We start from the raw sequence: 18,136 nt of genomic DNA, 5'->3' as shown, positions 1-18,136 counted from the left end.
GCCTCATCCGTAACCTTCAGAGTAGCATCAGATCGGAACGCTGCCTCTAGCTGCGAAGTTCGTTCCTCAAGACTCCAAAAGTAGGAAAAATGAATCTAAACGTGGTGCTGATGTGCGTCTTCATAGCGTCTCTTCAAGGAAGCGATGGATCCAAAACTGTCAAGGAACAGATGCTGAAGAAACTGGAGGAAAAAATTCACCCTCTCCAAAATTATTATGTAAGTAACGTCTACAAACTTGACCTTCAGCGGTTTAGAAACGTCCACAGCAGGTTTTCAAGCAACTTAGTTGTTGCAAGACATGAATCACTTTAGATTGCATAATGCAACAGTTTGGCATAGCAGCAAGTATGCACCACACTGTGTACAGTAACAGAACGTATCAAGTAACTCACGCAAGTGGTGACCTTGTTTGATCTCAGATTATTAAGGATGAGATGTGGTGGTATCAAGGTGTAGTTTAGCCATCACAACAAATGAAACATACACAATTCATTCTAGCAATGACTAGTTTATATCCACTCTCTTTAGACCACAACTGGAACAGAGTGGGTCGGGAATCCTGTGTTTTCTCCCTATCTGGACCAGATAAAAGTAAGTATTTTTAAAACCACTTCAACGGTCAAAGAATCTGATAATGCACATGGATGTTGATGTCGCGTGTTTCTCTCAGTCCAGGGCTTCCTGCACCTGTAAGACGATGCTGCTCGACAGAATATTAAAACTCTACGAAGAAATCTTCACAGAGATGAGCAACAACTCTGAGAAGAAAGACGTAAAGAAAAATCTTACGGATGCAGTGACGGAGGTAAAAAATCTGAGACAAAAATACAAGGGAGAGCGCGAGCTTTGGAGAGACCTCAAGGACATTGACCTAATAAAGGTATTAATCTTGACGCTAAATGTTGTCTATGATGTCTGCTTTGAAAAGGTGTTAATGCATGTTAAGGATAAGAGGTAATAATTGTATACTTTTATATTGCAATTAATGATATATGTGCGTTTGTTTACTCAGGTGAGAAATGGTACGGTCCAGAGGGGAGCACTAAATGACTTTCTCATGGTGTTTGATTTGGCCTATTGAAAAAGTAGCAGACCGACAGAGAAACCCAGTACAAGGTGAAGGATAAAGAAACAAGGCTTGCTTTATGAGTTTTGCTAGCTGTAATATTAATTATTTAATTATATTATTTATTACCTTTTCATTATTTACCTTATTTCACTGGATACTAGTTGTTAATCTAACTGAAGTGTACCTGTTCTGTACTGTTTGGATGCACTGTACTGGCTTCATTATTATTTAGCTGCTGATAACCAAACAAAAGGTGACTCAGTTTCTATAATAAAACACATTCTTTAAAGGACGACTGTTTCATTGAAAAATACACATTTACAAAATGCCAAACTATTTAAACAATATAACCCTGACATTAAAAATGCTCATATCTGACCAATCACAACATATGTATACACCTTCACATCTTGGATTATAGTAACATGTGAACTTATTTAAAGGGAAAGTGTCGTTTGGTTATGATTACAATCTTGAGTGAACTTGTAAGCTTTAAAAATTGTCAATATATTTAATATTAAGATACATCAGCAATGGAATATTTGAATATCAGTTCACCAAAAAAATTCAAATGTATGCACCAATTTGATCACATTGATAGAAAACATTCACTCACAACCATGCTGCTTCAAACACATGACTTTCTTCTGTGGAACACCCTAGTTCATCAGCATACAGGGAAGTCCGCTCTGAAATCATGTTTTTTTAATGAGTCTGCATGGCACTGCATGAAGCCAAACACATCTAATATACTTCAACCTTCACATTACGATGGACTCGACCCAGTGTTCTTGATTGTGATTCATCGCCTGATAATGAAGATCAAGTATATGAAAATAATCCATATGAACCAACGCAGAATTAAAAAAACGAATGTCATTCCTTTGGGCGAAAGCCTTCACGTCAAAGTCGAAGCTCATGTTTGCAGAAGGGATTGCAAAATTTTCTCTCGGGAAAGCTAAAGTTTTCTGAGGAAAGAAAAATATTCTTGGGGAAACCCAACAGTTTTGCAAAGAAACCCAATGTTCTTGGGGAGAGCAAAGGATTTGAAATATTTTCGCCCCCATTCCTATTTTTTCCCACCTGTAGGCCTATGTCCTTCTAGTGGCTCAGTACCTTGTCGCATCTGTTATCTAAAATGTGAAATAACATCGTACATAAAGACTTGGATATAAAAGTTATAGTAACTGTTTAGTTTAAAGATAAACACTTTCATATGAGAGTACACTGCCAGTGTCACCAGAGCAATATCTCTGTCTGTACAGTACATGTCGTCATTTAACACCAATTGGTGTGCTTGAGCATACATGGATTCTACAGATAACAATATCATTTTAATTTAAGTCTTATGAAATTTGGACCAATAATGGACAATAGCGTTTTGTTTTGACGTGATATATTGACAAAAAAATAATTAAGGGGTTTTAGTCTAGTTTTAATGAAAAACCAGGAGACCCCCCAAGTTCACTATTTTAGATCTTATTAGGGGTCCAGGGGCCCCAGCCCCCCCTCAATTTCGAACCCTGACTCCACTGTGCTGAGTGTAAGTGCTTATCTTCTGGTTTTCTTCAAAACAGTCACATCATAATGAAGTAAGAGTGCTCAGGCTGTACATCCTGTGTAACTTTTCCTTTTATGTTTCACAGAAATCTTTCTAAGTTAAAGAGAATAGCTAACCCTAACTATAACAATGCAGAGGAAGAACATCATTGAGATCACTCATTCGTGTTTTTTTCAGCTTATGACAATATCATTTACAGTCACTCAAAATAAAGTATGTACAGGGCTGCATGCATGACTGAACTGTACCGGACTGTTTACACACACACAGCATCATTTGCACTCTATACTGCTCACTTTCACACCAGGAATATTTAACTGAATGCTCATTTGCACTAATGGACCACTTCCATAACTGCATTAACCTATCTACTGCACTGTAATTCTATTAACTGCATCTAGTCATCTACTGCACTGTAACTTCAATAACTGTATTAACTAACCAACTGCACGGTAACTCTATTAACTGCATCTAGTCATCTACTGCACTGTAACTTCAATAACTGCATTAACTAACCAACTGCACGGTAACTCTATTAACTGCATCTACTCATCTATTGCACTGTAACTTCAATAACTGCATTAACCTATCTACTGCACTGTAATTCTATTAACTGCATCTAGTCATCTACTGCACTGTAACTTCAATAACTGCATTAACTAACCAACTGCACGGTAACTCTATTAACTGCATCTACTCATCAATTGCTCTATAACTTCAATAACTGCATTAACTAACCAACTGCACGGTAACTCTATTAACTGCATCTACTCATCAATTGCTCTATAACTTCAATAACTGCATTAACTAATCAACTGCACGGTAACTCTATTAACTGCATCTACTCATCAATTGCACTGTAACTTCAGTAACTGCATTAACTAATCTACTGCTCTGTAACCTTATTAACTGCATTAACTCATCTTCTGGACTGCAACCTATTAACTGCATTAACTCATATACTGCACCGTAACTTTAATAACTGCATCAACTTCAACAACTGCATTAACTCACCTATTGCACTGCAACTTTAATAGCCAATGTCAATAATTTATGCATACCTAAGTCACTTGCACTATTTTAGTCTAAATTATTATCTGTTCATATCCACCTGTACATTAATGTTCATAGTATATAGTCATCTGTATATATTGTTCATAGTATATACCTACTGTCATATTTTCATAGAACACACCTACTGCAAATATTTTTATAGTCCATGCCCACTGTATTATATTCTCACTATTGTATTCTGTATTTATTCTAACTGTATATCCTGCACTTGCTAACTGCACTTCTGGTTGGACCTAAACTACATTTCGTTACACTGTACTTGTATATGTGTAATGACAATAAAGTTGAATCTAATCTAATCTAATCTAATCTAATCTAATCTAATCTAATCTAATCTAATCTAATCTAATCTAATCTAATCTAAAATAAAAATATGACTCTAGATGACTCAAGTCCTATAGTCCAAATCAATCTGACATAATAACTTTACCAAATGGCATAGCTGATTGGTTCCTTCTGTGTCAGCAGCCAATGAGCTTGCTGCTCAAGGTTTAAATCTTGGCTAGTGATTATCGTAGCAGTGCAGCGCACTTCAGAAACCCTCCTCCTTCCCCAGCTCCACCTGTATAGATCTGCTACAAGGTAATCATGTACGCTATACATACATGTTATATGTGCAGAAGCAGCATTCCTTACATGCACACAGCAGCATGTTGTGGATGTATTGGCATCATCAGCAGCAGCGTAGCAGATCAATTCCTCCAAAACCAAATACATTTCTATGTCATGTACACTACCATGCTAAACCCTCCGAGAGTTGTCATTACAGAACTAAAGTTATCATTGATTTTGAAAGTTAAACTAGAATGATTAAAAAAATAGAACAATCGGTCATGATTCCGGTCTTGTCGAGGTTTCATCCGCAGTGCCGCTGCTAGCCATTTTGGTGCCCTAAGCATAATTCCATATGATGCCCCAACCCAAGCCCTATTATCCTCGCACCTGCAGCCCCTTCCCTATCGTTAGGTTCCTCTGTGTTATCCCTCGTTCTCTCATCTTGTGTCGTTTGCACTTGTTTATCCTGTTCAGACTGCCTAGGTCTAGCGCATCTAGCCTTTTTTGCCTAAAGCCTCGTTATAGCCGTAGTCTCGCCATTGCCACAGCTATTATTATCCTCCGTCTTGTTGCCTTGCCGTTACCGCTCATCTATGCCACCCATTGGTGTCCCGGACCGCTCTCTCCAGGCACCATCTCCCCGACACAGGACGAATCCCCCCCCCCCTCTCTCATCGGGAGTTGTTGGTTCAAGCATTTTCCCTGTGTCCTTGACACCATCCTGGAAACCTCTACATTTGTTTGCCATGACACCATCCTGCAAACCTTTACATTTGACAGTTGTACAAGTTTCATTTTTACTTTAATGTGATTGTATATGTTGCAGTTGAATTGAATCATGTGAACCAATGTTTAGTGGATCAACACCAATGCAAGTGCACAGATTTGGGTTTACAATATACTGATTTCCAAAGCCAAGAAGCCAGATAACAATAAACACATTAATTGCAACAGAATGGAACCTGGACACATCATAACCAAGACTCAAATTCACCTACATCAACCTTTTAAGCACCAAGTCATCAATGTGTCAAGAAAGTGTCCACTGTCGAGCCATGGCTTTGACAACATTAACCTTTTGCCAACATTAGAAAATATGTATGTATATAACCAATATAATACAGTAAACCCATACTGTACACACAAATCTAAATAGATTCACTATTTCTAAAAGTAACAATGTACTCAAAGATCCATTCATGCAAAAGAATGCAATGCTTAATGTACACATTTATGGTTTTAATGTAGAGAAAGGTTTTTGAGGTTGAAATGATGCATGGGAACAGTTGTTTGCTGCTGCACCACAGTCTCTGTGCAGCAGGGGAATTCAACTGAAAAACTATGCAGCCACAGGCATAAAAAAATCTAACTTAAGCAAATTAACTTTACCACAAAATGACTACCAGTGCAATGGAAATGCATACAGGATTAAAAGTACAACAAAAGGATTACATTTTAATTTGTCACTTTTAGCAATTTAGTGATTTGAAAGTCTTCCACATGCATTTCAACACATGCATGTTCACAGTAGCATATAAATGCAAGCACATGCATGCACACAAATCTTGAGTATAATGACATGGAATCCATCAATATCATTAAAGAACATGCAAAATATCTGAAAGACTTCAGATGGAAACAACATATCAAAACATCTCGAAAGGCATTTGTGTCTGGAATAGATGGCCGTTAGATATTAAACCAGTCAATTGAAAACAATCTGATGGTGACCGCAACCTTCAGTTTGCAAAAGAGTCATCATGTGTTCATCTCAACAGGCCACCAACCCAGTTTCATGACGCTTTGGTTTGCAAAAATGGTCACTCAAAAATGACCAATTTTTGGCTGACAAAACCAAAACCTAATAATGTTAATACAACGTCACTCACTTAACAGCATCACATCTCTGATTTAAAGGAAACCTTCATAGAAATGTAGCCCACAGAAACCCCAAAAACCAAGCGCATACCCGACGCCTTCTTTTTAGACTGTGCACCTACAGTATATAAACCCCAGACCCTTTTCTCATCAACATCACTCACTCCAGCTGAGTAGCATCAGCTCAGGACGTTACATTCAACTTTGGTGGTTCACAAGACAAAAAATGGATTCCTGGATCCACATAATGCTGATGTGCGGACCTCTAATAGTTTCTCTTCAGGTGACCGACGGAGCCAGTCTTCCACGTTCTAGATATGACAACCAATTGCTGTTCACAAATATCCAGCGGCTGCAATTACATTATGTAAGTAAACCTCCTCTGGCCTAAACTTCTACAGTGACTTTTAAAATCTATGCAGTGGGTTTAAAAGCGAGTCAATACATGTGCACAGAATGAATCAGTTTAGATCACACTGATAACTGTTCCAGTTTGAAGCTAATATTAGCTACAGGCGGTTTTATAGACGTTTTGAAATGCAACATTTTATCACATGCATTGCACAATGCATTTACTTACATATTTAGTCAAAACACTGCTGTAAAAACATAAGCAATACTATGGTGCATAGCAAGACAAAGCTGTTTACCAGCATTTATTAGTGCTTTGTAAGCGGAAATCATCCTTTGACTCATGCCAGACAACCTGTCATGTGGTGACCCTGTTTTATTTTAGGTGCTGGTTTCATTTTGGCGGTTTTAGATAAACTTCTCGTCTAGAGAGAAATGCACAATCCAATCTAATAAATCCACTTTCTATAGAACACAAATGGCGCTGAATGGATTGGAAGGTCTGTTTTTACACCCTTTCTGGACCAGCTGAGAGTAAGTATTTCATTCTTAAGGTTTAAAATGCCATAATGCATACAAATGAGATAATGTGATGTTAATGACGTGTCTTTATTTCAGCCCAGGGGCTCCTGCACCTGCCAGTCGATGATGCTTGAAGGAATGTTGAACATATACGAAGAAATCTTCACAGACATGCTGAACAAGTCAGAGAAGAAGGAACTGAAAAACAGCGCGAAAGAAATTATTTCAGAGGTCAAGAAGCTGAGAAATAAATACAAAGAGGAACAAAAGCTTTGGAAAGATCTACAGGACATTAGTTTGACCGAGGTGAGAACAGAAGGAAAGCAATAATTGACAGAGATTAAAGAATGTTTTTTTATTCACATATGCATTTCAACAGACCACCCTGTAGTTTAAGTAGAATGTATACCCCATATTTTAAAATGGAAATCAAACCTGTGACCTCAGCACTAACACAAGCACTTTTTTCATCAATAAGGTTCAAGTTTGCTCATGATGTGTTTGTTTGTTCTTATGCAGGTCAAAAATGTCACGATCCAAGGAGCAGCACTCAATGAATTTCGCATGGTGTTTAAACGAGCCTACACAGAGAAACCGGAAATCCACCTCCCATTACCTGTTTGACCTTGTTGTATACTAGTGGCTTGCTATTGTATTATTTATTTATAAGTTAAGTTATAGTAAAATAATTATTTATTTTTGTTTTATCATGTACCTACAGTAACTACAACAGAACCTTACTTGAAATTAACTTATTTTCACACAATCACAAGTGTGTTTACATCATTTACAGTGTACAGAACCGGTGAATGTTTGCTTTATATACCTGGTGAGCTTTTCTGGCTGTATGATCAACTCAAATAAAACTAATAATACATTCATTTTATGTTTTGAATTGTTTAAAAAATGTATTGTATGCAAAACATGCAAAAACGTTGCTCGGTTAATATGAGTATTATTAGCATCATTAAACGTCCCGTTAGCCATTTCACTAATAGCAACTGAATTAACCTACAGTATAATACCTCCTGCCTCCTAAATCGCACCTCTCACATGTCATGAAACTTAAGTCAGCCAACTTTAACACTCAAAAATGACTGACAAGCTGTCTCTGTTTGGCTAAGCAAACGTGCCACGTTTATACTCTTATGCAGTTAAAGAGTCTCAAATTGATGCAGAGACAGGTGCACTTTATCATGATAACATTTCAATTATATTTTATGTGCTTGCAATTAAAAAGGTTTACTGTACCTTTCTAATTCTCCAAATGAGCTAGAAATAAAACTAGCGACTGATGTTTAAGACATATCAAGGGCTGGAAATGGGGGAACATGGGAGTCCCACTTAAAATGTATAGAACTTCCATCCTTTATGCACGTTACAGGCTCCAATTTCCCTTTTAAATACAGTAGGATTTTCTGCATCTATGCTTTACGAATATCAAGGATATTTGATATCTCTTAGCTCGCTACGAAGACTTTAAAAGTATCACCTTAACTCCAATTATTCCTTTTCTAGGTGTGTTTTCTGAACTATACCTTAGGAGGCTACTTCCTTACGGCCCATGGTGCTGTCCACGGCGGCGGTGCTGAATTAATGTGGATCGTTCGACAACCAATTATTCACTCTATACAGAGACTGCTTCACTGCTTTGTGTGAGTAAACTGCGTTCTTTAAAAAATAAGCAGTTTAGAAATAGTTTAAGTTGCATTTATTAGGACTCGTAGTATACAAATAAAACAAATTGCAAACTAAATCCAACCATGAATATTATTGAATTGGGAAATGAGTGTGCGAACCCATCTCATGCCCAAATGCATCCACCCGCGACACTAACTGGCAGTAGGCAATGGTAATTTATATCAAAGGTTCTTAAACTTTGGGTCATTAGGAGGGTCACGTAAAGGCACTTGCTGTTGCGGTGCATTGAAAAAGTTTCTTTCAGCAATTAATAATCAGACTTGTATAGGTCATACGTTTATTGAGCTTGGACACTGGATGCGCAAGCGTCGCATTTACAGAGCAAAAGCATGTAGCTTGTGGCCGTGTTTATTAAAAAACATTATTAATCACACTTACAATATCAAGCGGAATAATATAAACAAGTATGCCATAGTTGTGCAGCCCTACAATAAGGTATTTATATATTGCAAACAAACTTATTCATTCATGAGAAGAAACATAAAAGGTAAAGGGGGGAATGTGTGTTTTTTTTTTTCAAAAGGTGTGCCATGACATAGCCTACATTTGACTATACCCGTGTTGGGGAACCCCTAATTTACATGATCAAAATATTAGTGTCTGTATTAATACAGACATACAGCATAAATTAAATGCATTAAAATGCACCGCGGATGGCGCCGTCTTTGATTTAGCCTTAAAATTTGCTGTATTGCTGCAGTGCCAGTTATACTTAACTTCCTACCACAACTTCTTTCTCTTTCAAAATGATTTGGTTTGCCAGCTGATGCACCTTTAGATAATATCATTAAAAAGCTAACAACCATCAGTATAAAACAATTCTATTCTTTGCATGAAAACACATCAATATAAGGTACAGCTTAAGGTACAACTTTAGAATGATGTAGCTATAAGAAGGTTTCGGGGAAATGCAGTTGTCACCCGTTCAAAACAAAAATCCTAGACAAAGCGCTGAATATCCCCCTGGACTGCATTATGAAGCTAGTAATACATTATATGAATGGGAAAAGGGATGTTAAATAAACTGGTATAGAGATAAACTGTAGCACATATATTTTTTATATAATTGACAGAAAAAAAAGCATCAACTGAATGTTTATAGTTATTTGTCTTGCTGGTTTAGACTCAATCCCAGCACATCTTCAATACACCTTAAATTCATCGCTACCTAAACATGTTTATATAACCATATATGCGTAATATAATATCGTATGCGTAAAAGGAAGATCCTTTTCGGTTTCCACTTAGTTTGTATGAGGCATTCTAGGGGATTTGGGGTAACACCTCTCTGCAAGGGCAACCACAGCCACACAGGAAAAAACTCACTGTGACATCATCAGTGACATTGGAAATGATACACACCTTCAACATTGAGATCCACAGTATCAAGTTAACAGCTGACATAACTTTTCCGACTCATTTTAGTATGCATATGCAAAAATGTTTTTTCTCACATTGAAAATTTTGCATTGAAAGGAAGTCAATTGAGTGGGAAGTTCTCGGTTACTGTCTTTAGACGGTGGTGCTGTGTTATAAATATGTAAAAACCGAAGCTAACAGCCCAAAGTAGTTTGCGTTTCGTGTTTTAAAGTTAAAATAATATTTCTACGTATATTTACATACTTCCTGATGGTCAAACTTAGTGGACAATGTCCAGAGTTGACCACTATACTGTATAGCCACAGATCTAGAGAACTTTTCTGAAACTGAGGGAAACTGACCTCACACATCCACTATGATTATTAACCCCATTATTAAACGTATTAGCAAAATAGCCAAGAAATCTAAAGTTACCATCATTTGTTTACATATCTCACTTGCATCGAATTCACCGACCTCAGACATTTTACATATGGCTTAAGTGTCCATTTACCTTGAATGCACTGCATAGTATCACCTTCACTGTTTAGGGAGGAAAAAAAGCTTCCTCAATGTAAAACGCTCCTTCCTGTCTCGCACTATCACCTCTACATCGCTCTCATTCTCAGTTTTCTCTCTCTGTGCAGGGGTGAGCTAATGCAGTGCTAAAGCCTCAAAGCCGGCTGCATCCCCTGCGAACAACAGCACAAATACGTTTTCTGACATCATAAGAGCAAAAGTCTTTCTTAATCTCCACACCATCTAACTTAACCATCTGTTTGCCTCCCACGTGGCAGAATAGTCTGGTTGTTTATTTCCCCTTGATACTGTATATCCAAACATCACTTTCTTCAGTCACTATTATATCCAACAACAGAACTGGCAAATGCTCTTCTCTCAAACAGTCAGACTATATTGACAACATAAATGCTCTATTTGACTTGTGAAGCTGCATATAGAAGTCTAAAAAAAGCACATAAACGATGACACCATAATTGGTAAAATTTCATTTAAAAGCCCAGGATGAGACAAAAACCATGATTTCCTTCCCCATTCGCAGTCATTCACACTTCAGTATCCGCTGGAGCAGCGATGCAGTTGGTCATAGATGCATAGACACGCAACTAGACCGTTTTGACAAGGCCCAAATATGCCATACATTTCTTTACATCATACAAAAGATCCCCAGACCATAAAACCACCAACAGCCCCGCCCAGTGGCATCCACGGGATTCCAGGAGAGACGACACGTGGTGGGCTTGATGGTGCTCAGCAGTATCATGGTGCATTTGATTTAAAGGAAACTTCTGCTGTAAAAGCCACACAACTTCACACCTCTATCAAAGCTTGCTTGCTCGCTCTCACACATCATATAAATACCCCATTGACTCGAACAGTTTGATGCATTCAGTCCAGAGGCAGGACACGAGCACATTCGGGTACCGCAAGACGGTTAACAGGCTACTTCGGCGAAAGGAGTACCAACTTTAGCGGGCATCTTATTCTACTACGAACTGCTACTAAATAGAATTATGGAGTTTCAGTTGACGCCGTTTTTCTTAGGAATGTGTTTGCTGACTTGTCAATGGATGATGTGTGAGACCAGCGTCTCTGAAAACCTGGACGAGAGCATTTCGGAACTGAATAAGAACTATGTAAGTAGAGCAGTTTGGATTTACACTGCAAAGACAGGAAGTTAAAACAAAGGCCAAAAAAACTTCACGGCCTGCAAGACGCCCAACGAGAAGCACTTTAGATCTTTGTTGAACGGTGGGATTTGCGAATCAGTAGTCTTTTTCTGCAGTTTGTTCATTTGGCGTATAAGAAAGTTACAAAAATACCGCGAATAACACAGGAAGTCTGGTCTACCGTTTAAATGTCTGAAACCTCCATATGCGGGTCTTTGTTGCTCGGTGGAACAGCAGTTTCCAGTCTTGTCTCATCTGTAGGTTGAGTGTCAGATAATGCTCAAAAACACTCATCCAAATTATGGCAGGGTTCTCAATGACAAAGTTAAAGTCTGAAACGGTTATCTTACTAAATGTTGACCTCCACATGATTGATTTCTTTCAGGGAGAGAAAGCTGGCGAGCTACACAACGGACACCCTGTCTTTCTGTTGATCCTTAAAGATTTAAAGGTGAAGTTTGAGGTAAACGGTTTGCCTATGCACAACTACACAATGACCTGAGGATTCGGCACCAACATGGTCTAAACAAACTCTATTACACAATGCTAAATGGTGATTGATAATTGTTTTTCTTTTGTAGGAAACTGAACAGAAGCTTCTGATGAGTATTATAATAGAAACATACAGTAGGATCTTCACCCGCATGAAAAATGAAAGCCAGAGTGAAAATGTGAAAGAGCGACTGGAACATGTTTTAGAGCACCTGCAGAAACTACAAGAGAACTACTTCCCGGGCAAGAGCGCTGAGCTCAGGGACTATGCAGAACATTTATGGGCAATCCAGGTGAGACAATAGCTTCATCAGATTCTTACAAAGCTTAGTAATAGTTCACCCAAAAATGAATAGTCTATCATCATTTTCTCACCCTCTTGTCATTTCAAACCTGTATGACTTTCTGCAAAACACACAAAAAGATATTTTCAAGCGGCACCTATTAACTTCTACTGTATGGACACAAAAATGGAATTGGTGCCGGTTAACAACATTCTTCAAAAAGAAATTCAGAAAGAAAGAATTTTCATTTTTGGGTGAACTCCGAAAACTGAATAGACTACATGCAGGTCAACCCAGAGCATCATATCAGCAGTAAACATTGTGTTACGTTTAGTTTGTTAGAACTCATATTGCAATACAGTTGGGACAAAACCACCTTTGGTGACATTTACTTCTTTATGTGGGCAACCAAAGAATGTTAAAAACAATATCCCAACCCACAAATAACAGTTGCTTACATGCTCTTGCTTTGTGTCAATAGTAACCTAACTACACGTGTTCCCATTTTAGGAAAATGACCCGATGGTCCAACGCAAAGCACTGTACGAGATAAAGAACGTCTACAGGCAAATGACGGCGATGCTGAGAAAAGACAAAAATAAGGACCGCAGGAGACGTCAAGCCAAAAATGCAAGGCAGAAGTCCTAAAGATGGGTCCTAGTATTGATCATCATTTCACAATAGTGTAAAATCATTTATTGTATTTATTTTATTTATGAAGTGAATGTAGCACACATATTGTGCGTAACCTGTTCAAACTGACATTATTTATTTATTTATTTATTTGATTGTTCAAACCGCAAGGCAATTACTTGCTAGTCATGAGAGCTAGCGAGACCGGTACAGTCTGTGACTAAATAAAATGAAACCTTTTAAAGAACGTTTGTGTTGGTTGACTTTATTATACATGTGTCTCTCCAGCATCTCTTGTGTTGTTTTGGACAACCGTTTCTGTTAAGTATTACACTGAAAATAGGTGTATCGCTTTCCCTCTTAAGTCTTTGTCACCGGCTTATCCACATATTGCCCACATGCCTCAACCCAAGTGAATGTCACAATGAAGACTAAGGTGCCCATATACAGTAAGGGAAATAACAATTTGATCCTCTGTTGATTTTGTAAGTTTCCCTGTTTACAGAGAAATTAAAGTTCTATAATTTTTATGGTTTGTAGGTTTATTTTAACTAAACATTAAAAATTAAGGTTATGAATTGATTTGCATTTCAGTCAGTGAAATGAGTATTTGATCCCCGAGCAAAATATAACTTTGTACTTTGTGGAGAAACCCTTGTTGCAAGCACAGAGGTCAGACATTTCTGATAGTTGGTCACCAGATTTGCAAATGTGTCAGGATACATTTAGGATCTTTAAGGTTTCTTGGCTGTTGCTCAGCAAATTGGAGTTTTAGCCTCCTTCACTCATTTTCTACAGGACTCGGTCTAGAGACTGGCTAGGACATTTAGGGCCGGTTTCCCGAACAAGGATTAGTTTAAACCAGGACTAGGCCTTAGTTAAATTAGGATATTTAAGTTTTGTTTAAAAACATACTTTACAAAAAACATCACTGGTGTGCATCTTGAGACAAAACAATCGCACTGATATATTTTAAGATATGCCAGTGTAAATTATTTTCGTTAAAGACACCTCTAACATTTCAGTTAGTCTGGGACTACCTTAAGCCCTGTCCGGGAAACTGCCCCAATATGTGCTTCTCCTTAAACCACTCTTTGGTTGTCTTGACAGTATGTTTTGGGTCTTGTCATGTTAAACGCACATCCACGACCCATCTTCAGTGATCTAGTTAGGGGGAGGAAGTTCTCGTCCAGCATTTTACAGTACATGGACCCGTTCCTCAGCCCCTCAATGCGCTGAAGTCATCCTGTACCCGTAGCAGAGAAAAAGCCCTAAAGCATAATGTTTCCAACACTGTGCTTATCTGTAGCGATGGTGTTCTTGGGGTCATAGTCAGCATTTCTCTCCATCCAAAAACAGCACTATCTCCAAAGCCTTTTCTGAATCATTTTGATGTTCATTGTCAAACTTCATATGAGCCAGGCGGCCGTCTTGGGCAGGAGGACCTTGCAAGTGCTTCAGGATTTCATTTTATTCTGGCATAGCGTGTTACCAGTGGTTTGCTTTCCAGTTGTGGTCCCAACTGTTTTGAACTCATTAAAAAGCTTCTTCCGTGTAGTTCTGGGCTGATCTTTAACCTTTCTCATGATCATCTTTATCTTGATAATCTTTTATCATCAATTGATAGTTATTTTGTATTCTTTCTATTTCTAAATAATCGCACCAACAGTTGTCTCCTAACCAAGCATCTGTCTGTAGCCTATTCAAGGTTTGTGCAGGTCTACAATCGTGTCCCTGACATCCTTTGAAACCTATTTGGTTTTGACCATGGTGGTGGAGAGGTTGAAATGGAAAATACAGATTCTGTTGGCAGGCATCTTTTATAAACATAACAAGCTGATTTAGGAGTACTTTTTTAAATGACATACTAATCTGTGGTCCATAGGCACACAAACAATCTGTGGAGCCAGAATTCTTGCTAGGTTGGTAGGGGATCAAATACGTATTTCACTGAATGAAAAGCAGATCAATTTACTTAAAAATGATAGAACCTTCATTTCTTTGTCAGAAGGCAAACTTACAAAATCAGCAGGGGATCAAATAATTATTTCCCTCAATGTACCTCTATACGAAAGCAAAAAAATCTACGATAGCCAGAAACAAATTTGACATTAAAGTTAATGTGTGAATCTGGAGTGAAAGTAAATGACGGTGGCCGTAAAAAGTATTTGGGGACTTGAGACAACGTATGAGCGTCTTTGCATTACATAAAACATCTGTGAAGTTTATTTGACGAATATTTTCTCAATAAACATCATTTAAGGAAAACATCGCTAAATCATAAACGATTCATGTTTATGGTAAGCATCAGCTATATATACACAGTACACATTCGCCAACTAGTTGACCATGTAAACACACTTTCGTCCTTTATCGTGTTTTGTGTTCTTTGTTTCTGTGATCGAGCAACAGCATGTCACTTGAGAGCCATTCACAGAACAATGCTCCACCTTCTATAGAATAAATGCGGAAATTCCAGCAGCCCCCCAAAATGTCATTGTTTGTTTTCATTAGTATACATGAGGGTAGCCTCTTACAACCACGTACAATGCAACATATTAACTTATATAGGGTTTCGCTCCCACTTCCTTCAAGAAAAGTGAACGTGAAAATATATGCTTGCGTGGCTGCCAGGAAAAAGCTTTTTCTTCAAATCTAGCTGGGTGGAGCCGTAGAAGAGGCTTTGTATGTTTAATTCTGCAACTGACACCAATTGCTCAGGTTAATGCTGGGAAAATGCCCATGCAATATCAAATTCTGTGATCCAGAATTTTTTAATGGTGCGATCATAAAAAGACGCCCTGTTTATTCATGCTGTTCGAAAGCTGAGACGGAAGAGATTTACATGATTGAACTTCTATTTTGCACGAGACGGAGGAATGTTTCCACTTTTTGGACACAATCAGAAGTGCGTCTTATTAGTAAAAGTCATACAAGATGATGCATTATGACATCGAAAGAAAGTGTTTCAAGTAACATTTACATTTTGAGAAATGTCAATTCCAAATGTGGAAGTCAATGGGGACCGATGTTGTTTGGTTATCACGTGCTTCAAAATATTCTGCAGAAGTGACATGAATGATGACAGAAGTTTCATTTTTCATTGAACCATCTCTTTAAAGAAGCTTCCCAATAAATGCAGTTTGGGTCATGTTGTCTAACATAACCTAAGTGACTTATGGTGTCTACTTATGGAGTAAAAAGCCTGGCATCAAAACAAAAAGAAAACAACAGGCCAAGTTGTGTTTTTTCAACAAGACAATGGCACAACGGTGAAGCAAGAAATTTGATGACACAAAAGCGCCGATTATGCAACGAATACCAAGCAACAAAATGGAGAGTGAGACTGATACAACTTGCTCAACCCTCAAACATTATTCATAGTTTAGCATCGATAACAAAGCCAACCAATGCATGCTTTTTAAGAAAATCTAAACATTTTTGCTTGCACGCATGCAACTCTATTTTTGTATAATATCAACCAATTTTATCTATTAAGGTGTCAGTGTTTAAATGGAGAATATCAAACAGGAAAAAGACAAGCAATATTATGAATATATTTGACAGTCCTGTGATATAGATAAACATTGTGACACATAATGCAATGACGTTGACTCATTCATTTCAAAGCCTGTAGGTAAACGAAAACAAATTTAAGAGAAACTATTTTACTGTTAGCCTACATCACATTTAAAAGTTTCCAGTAGTTCCAAACAGTCACAATATACAGTATACGTTATCTTGTATGACATATTGATGACCAATGTACATCATTTTTAACATGCAGCTGGTAACCGAAGTGACATTAACAAACAAGTCTCCTCTTCATCATTATGCATGTCGTGACAAGACACATCCCTTGTCACTTAATTGATAAATCTGTCTGCATTAAAACAGTGTTTGGATGCAAAGTGCATCAGCAGTCACAATTTCTATTTTCCATAAAGCATGACTTCTGTATGTGTTGCACCTGCTCGTCATTCCTGCAGCTCAATTGTTGAAGCATTTACTTGGCAAGAACATGGGTTGATTTTCTGGGAACGCACATCACGATAAACTGTCAGATCAGCCCCATGTAACCAGAGTCAGACACTCCCGCATCAAAGCCACCATTAAATTGATTCCCTTAAGCGCATTAAACTGCTTCCTTGAAATGCAGGTCTGTGTAAACAGGAAGTGGAGTATAGGTTGATAAAGTGAGCATAAAACAAAGCTCCTGTGCGGCAGACAATGACTCTGGAAAGCCCCCCCACCCCTCCATGATCATCAACCCCTTTGTTCATTTGATAAAGATGTGAAGTGCTCAACGCTGAACGCTGAACCCTGGAAATTCCTCAATTCTGGGGAATGCACAGCAAGGTGCAATTAATGTTGAGACTCAACACAAACAGAACCGAAAGCTGGAATAGAATTTGCTGTGTAAACATTATAGAGGACAGAACTGTACACACGGGTAAAGAATTTTGACTTTTCCATCAGGTGGCATTTAATAGCCAATTCTGGACAAAATGTTAATGTTGCATCCATATTGAAAAAAGGAACTGAATTTGAAATGCCCCATATTTACAGTACATCCATAAATTAATATTAAATTGTAACAATGGAAGATGGTTGTACATTTTGTCATTTGTGTACTCAAAATAAACTCAACTCACATCCTGGTATTTTTACCACAATGCCGGAGATCTTCACATAAACATCAACTCAAATTGACAAAAAAGGGAATAACTCCGTAATCTACAATTATTGTTTAGCTCGTTGACAAAATAATACATTGTTAGTTACTTTGAATAAAATCGTCTGAAAAATGAATAAATGTTAAATGTAATGCAAGTGTATAACTGAAGAAAAACCCAAGAGCGTGACAATGAAGTAATGCATTTCGCATTTGATGCAACTGACCTTAAAAAACAAGAATATGACGAGAGAGAAAGAGTTTTAAAGTGGCCTAGATTTTCAAACTTTCC

The 18,136-nt window shown here is 37.8% G+C and overlaps 3 protein-coding genes across 4 annotated transcripts in view; 2 read left to right on the top strand and 1 right to left on the bottom strand.

The window, feature by feature from the left end:
• The window catches only part of calua (calumenin a), a 71,450-nt gene that overhangs the window by 27,350 nt on the left and 25,964 nt on the right, over positions 1–18,136 (bottom strand). The window lies entirely within an intron of this gene.
• On the top strand, positions 90–1,083 carry ifng1r (interferon gamma related; the record flags this gene model as incomplete). The annotated part of the gene is made up of 3 exons (XM_079454379.1): positions 90–218; positions 673–807; positions 1,015–1,083. The coding sequence occupies 3 exons, from the start codon at positions 90–92 to the stop codon at positions 1,081–1,083; spliced, it is 333 nt and encodes a 110-aa protein (XP_079310505.1).
• ifng1 (interferon gamma 1) lies at positions 11,473–13,410 on the top strand. 2 transcript variants are annotated; one of them, XM_079454316.1, is made up of 4 exons: positions 11,473–11,727; positions 12,146–12,223; positions 12,342–12,545; positions 13,047–13,410. In XM_079454316.1, the coding sequence occupies exons 1-4, from the start codon at positions 11,605–11,607 to the stop codon at positions 13,182–13,184; spliced, it is 543 nt and encodes a 180-aa protein (XP_079310442.1). In that variant the 5' UTR covers positions 11,473–11,604; the 3' UTR covers positions 13,185–13,410. The 2 variants fall into 2 exon arrangements, with proteins under 2 accessions (XP_079310442.1, XP_079310443.1); XM_079454317.1 differs by having other exon boundaries at positions 11,569–11,727; positions 12,146–12,211; positions 13,047–13,296.

This window comes from Barbatula barbatula, assembly GCF_947034865.1.
Source record: "Barbatula barbatula genome assembly, chromosome: 4".
Taxonomy (NCBI): Eukaryota; Metazoa; Chordata; class Actinopteri; order Cypriniformes; family Nemacheilidae; genus Barbatula; species Barbatula barbatula.
Note: the sequence above shows the minus strand (reverse complement) of the source record. Positions and strands in the feature narration are given on the sequence as shown.

Excerpts from the sequence above, each read along its gene's own strand:
- ifng1 (XM_079454316.1), top strand. The coding sequence starts at position 11,605 with ATGGAGTTTCAGTTGACGCCGTTTTTCTTAGGAATGTGTTTGCTGACT. Across the intron at positions 12,224-12,341 it reads ATTTAAAGGTGAAGTTTGAG|GAAACTGAACAGAAGCTTCT; the intron begins GTAAACGGTTTG and ends TTTCTTTTGTAG. Across the intron at positions 12,546-13,046 it reads AACATTTATGGGCAATCCAG|GAAAATGACCCGATGGTCCA; the intron begins GTGAGACAATAG and ends TTCCCATTTTAG.